This window comes from Arachis hypogaea, chromosome 15 (assembly GCF_003086295.3).
Source record: "Arachis hypogaea cultivar Tifrunner chromosome 15, arahy.Tifrunner.gnm2.J5K5, whole genome shotgun sequence".
Classification (NCBI taxonomy): domain Eukaryota; kingdom Viridiplantae; phylum Streptophyta; class Magnoliopsida; order Fabales; family Fabaceae; genus Arachis; species Arachis hypogaea.
Window position 1 is genome coordinate 7,010,399 of NC_092050.1, and position 3,143 is coordinate 7,013,541.

Below are 3,143 nucleotides of genomic sequence, written 5' to 3' on the forward strand. Positions count from 1 at the left end.
GATAGAGAATCGTTGAGTGTATTTATCAGTTCATCAAGTACTTTGTCAGATGTAAAGAATAGCATCTTGCAGAAGTTTGGGGTATTTGGGAACAAGTGGGTGAAGAAGCTATTCTATAAGATTTCCATCGCAGTTGTGTTGACCGGTGTTAAGTATGATACATTTGTGATAGCGGCTGATGAAGATATTCGGGTTCTGTTTCACTGTGTTAGGAGTTTTCCAGAAGTCAGAATACACGAGTTGTATGCGAAGTTGGAGGTTGGTGTCGATAATTTTGGGGCATCAGCTCCAGTTCATAGCTCGACTGCCATGGGCGGTGCGTCTAGTTCAATGCCTGCGGCCGCACCAATTGTTCCGCAGGTTGCATCCCTTTCCTTTGCGGCTGATTTAGATCGTACGGAGGCAGTTGCTTTTGTACCATTCGAGAATCGTGGGGTCCGACTGCAGACATATGAGGTGGATACTGGATGTATGTGGCGAAACGACGCTGAATGCTGATGGGGGAGTCCCACCCAAAGTGAACCATGGGTCATATGGAGATGCTGCAGGCTCATTGAGATCCACCCGAATCTGAGGCTGAACATCCTGCATCCGTGGCATGATCCATCCCTGTGTCCAAACCTCCAGCATCCTCACCCACAGCGTGCTAAACCTGCTCATCCCCATCGAGGGGTCCTCTGCCTCTAGCCCGTCCACGACCATCCCTCCCATCGTGCCGTCTAGCCCTACGTCGAGGAACATGATGATCCATAAAGCCTCTATCATCAGCACCACCTTCATCCTCATCCATAAGGTCGTCGAGCCATCGCCACTCTCGATCGGTGGCACGTGTGCCTATACGCCGATGCCGCTCCACACGCCTGTTGTCAGGTCTATCCGGGACTTGCACTCTGGGAGGTGCCTGGGACGATCCTCTGTGACGAGCCTCCTCCGGCATGGCAATCAGTCTAGGATCATGAAATGCAACATCTAGGGATAGGAATCTGTGGGCCACACAGCACCACCAGTCCAGGTACTCCGCTGATGGACCGAGATTACTCTATCGACTAGGATGACTGAGTCCAGCCTGTTGTTCCAATGCAAATGTCATTCCTGATAATAACTGGAGAACCATCGATCTCCACCCCTACCATCCTTCGCATGGAGCCAATCTATGTTCAGAGCTAACTGGGGGAGATGCTGAACCCCACCGAACTGCGGTACCACTCTATCCACCTGATGCCACTCTATCGCAACAAAATATATTAGGCTCATGGCCGCCATCCATAGCCTACGGTGCTCCTCAACAAGTATATCCGGATGAACAATAGCTGCCACATCGGGAGCAGAATAAGGATCCCACAGAAACTGTAACGGAGAAACTAATGTTAGATAAGACCATTAGGGTAAACATGAACGACTTCTTCAAAGAGCAAAAACTAAATGACTCACATCGCGATCACGCAATCTATCCAAACAAAGGCGTGATGACACCACTCTTTGATCCCCTGCATCGGTTGTCGGCAGATATGTTGCCCACCTACAAATTTCATTGTGAGCTTTTCATTAGGAATGATAACACATCAAATTAAACATGTTATCCACACAAAACAATAAACCATACCTGGATGCCAGCGGAAATTCAAACACATCAAAACCACAAGGTCTGAGACTGAAAAACCTCCAGAAAATCCAAGACTGTAGTAGTTGTAGTGGTCCGGCCACGTTAACAACGTTTCTGTTTGTCCCATGACATAGGCATCTATACAACCAGGCCAGTGCAGCCGAGCCCCAGCTATATCTTCCCAAGTCGTCCATCAATGCCAAATATGGCAACCAGCGAAGGTGAACCCGGTTTGCGTTCTTGTCCGCAAACAGCTGAGACAACAACAACATCATAATATAAGCACGCGCGTGTATACGCACGGTCTCCTCACTCGTATCTGCTGGGAGATCCCAAAACCTCTCATGGAACCATGTGAAGTGAACCGTCATCTGCTTGACTTTATTCGGCGGCAGTAGCTCGCCAAACAATTCCCGAAACCACTCCCATGTTGGTCTTCTGTTGTCCATCAGATTCTCAAAGTCAGTCAGGCACCCACTAACGGCCTCCCCATCGATGGGCAAACCTAGCTGATATGCCACATCTTGCAAAGTGATAGCGCACTCCCCAAACGGCATGTGAAAAGTGTGGGTCTCAGGGCGCCACCTCTCAACGAATGCGCTAAGTAGAGGCTCATTAACCCATAACCACTGACTGATCAGCCTATCCAAGTGATACAAGTCCGCAGTCTCTAGATACGGTATAATCCGTTCGTGTAGAGGCATATTCTGTTGTCTCCTAACACAGGTAATAACCCTAGTAGGCTGCAATATGTGGATAAGAAATTATTTCGACACTCAAGAAATCTTAAAAATTTACGATTCATTAACGACAAAACTAACTTGTCACATATCAAAACATAAAACAGAGTGGTTCAAATATATCATGTAATCCTCATCATACTTGCAATATTAATATGAATAAATATAATTTAAAAAAATTAGTATATACATACAACTTGAGCATATATATTCTTTATCCATAACTGAAACACGACATTTTTTATTTCTCATATTGGTTTCATATTTTTTCTAATAATAATAATAATAATAATAATAGATAAACAAATCAGCATAATAAAAGTGCTAATAGATCCCCTCACTTATTTACTTTCATTTTACATTTCTAAAGATAATGCCAACAAACATGTAGTCCTATATTTTTTAAGATCAAGATATTATAACTAAGGAAGATATATAAAATGCACAAAACTTTGACACATATCAAGCATCCAATGCAAAAATATTGATATGACCAAGGTATTATAACTAACCTCTTGGTCGATGTTTCCAGCCACGTGCGCAACGCCATTTAATTGGTACATGCGAGCTTTGTCTTCCATGGCTCCACCACCCCAGAGGCTTCACCACCCCAGAAGCTTCACGTTCCCGAATCCTCTCTCAAACTCTCAGCACCAAAAATTTTGGCCCACCACTTATGAAATCCGTCAAGACTTAACACGGATTATGTATTTATATACCTAAACGCATAAACCGTGGTAACTTAAGGGGTTTTATGAGCAAACAGTTTACTTGTAAACCCGTGGAAATCTAGCACGGTT

At 44.7% G+C, this 3,143-nt stretch overlaps 1 protein-coding gene across 1 annotated transcript; it reads right to left on the minus strand.

Annotated features, from left to right (window-relative positions):
• Positions 1 to 1,086: 1,086 nt before the first annotated feature.
• On the minus strand, positions 1,087 to 2,924 carry LOC112747789 (serine/threonine-protein phosphatase 7 long form homolog). Its single transcript, XM_025795975.1, has 4 exons — positions 2,856 to 2,924; positions 1,604 to 2,346; positions 1,432 to 1,519; positions 1,087 to 1,347 (listed from the first exon to the last, which is right to left on the minus strand). Exons 1-4 carry the CDS (start codon positions 2,922 to 2,924, stop codon positions 1,087 to 1,089), a joined length of 1,161 nt encoding a protein of 386 aa, XP_025651760.1.
• Between the last annotated feature and the right edge of the window lie 219 nt (positions 2,925 to 3,143).

Bases quoted from the DNA above. Each gene is read 5' to 3' on its own strand.
- LOC112747789 (XM_025795975.1), bottom strand. From the start codon at position 2,924: ATGGAAGACAAAGCTCGCATGTACCAATTAAATGGCGTTGCGCACGTG. The intron at 2,347-2,855 runs GTTAGTTATAAT...CACATATTGCAG, and splicing joins CTGGAAACATCGACCAAGAG to CCTACTAGGGTTATTACCTG. The intron at 1,520-1,603 runs GTATGGTTTATT...TGAAATTTGTAG, and splicing joins GAATTTCCGCTGGCATCCAG to GTGGGCAACATATCTGCCGA.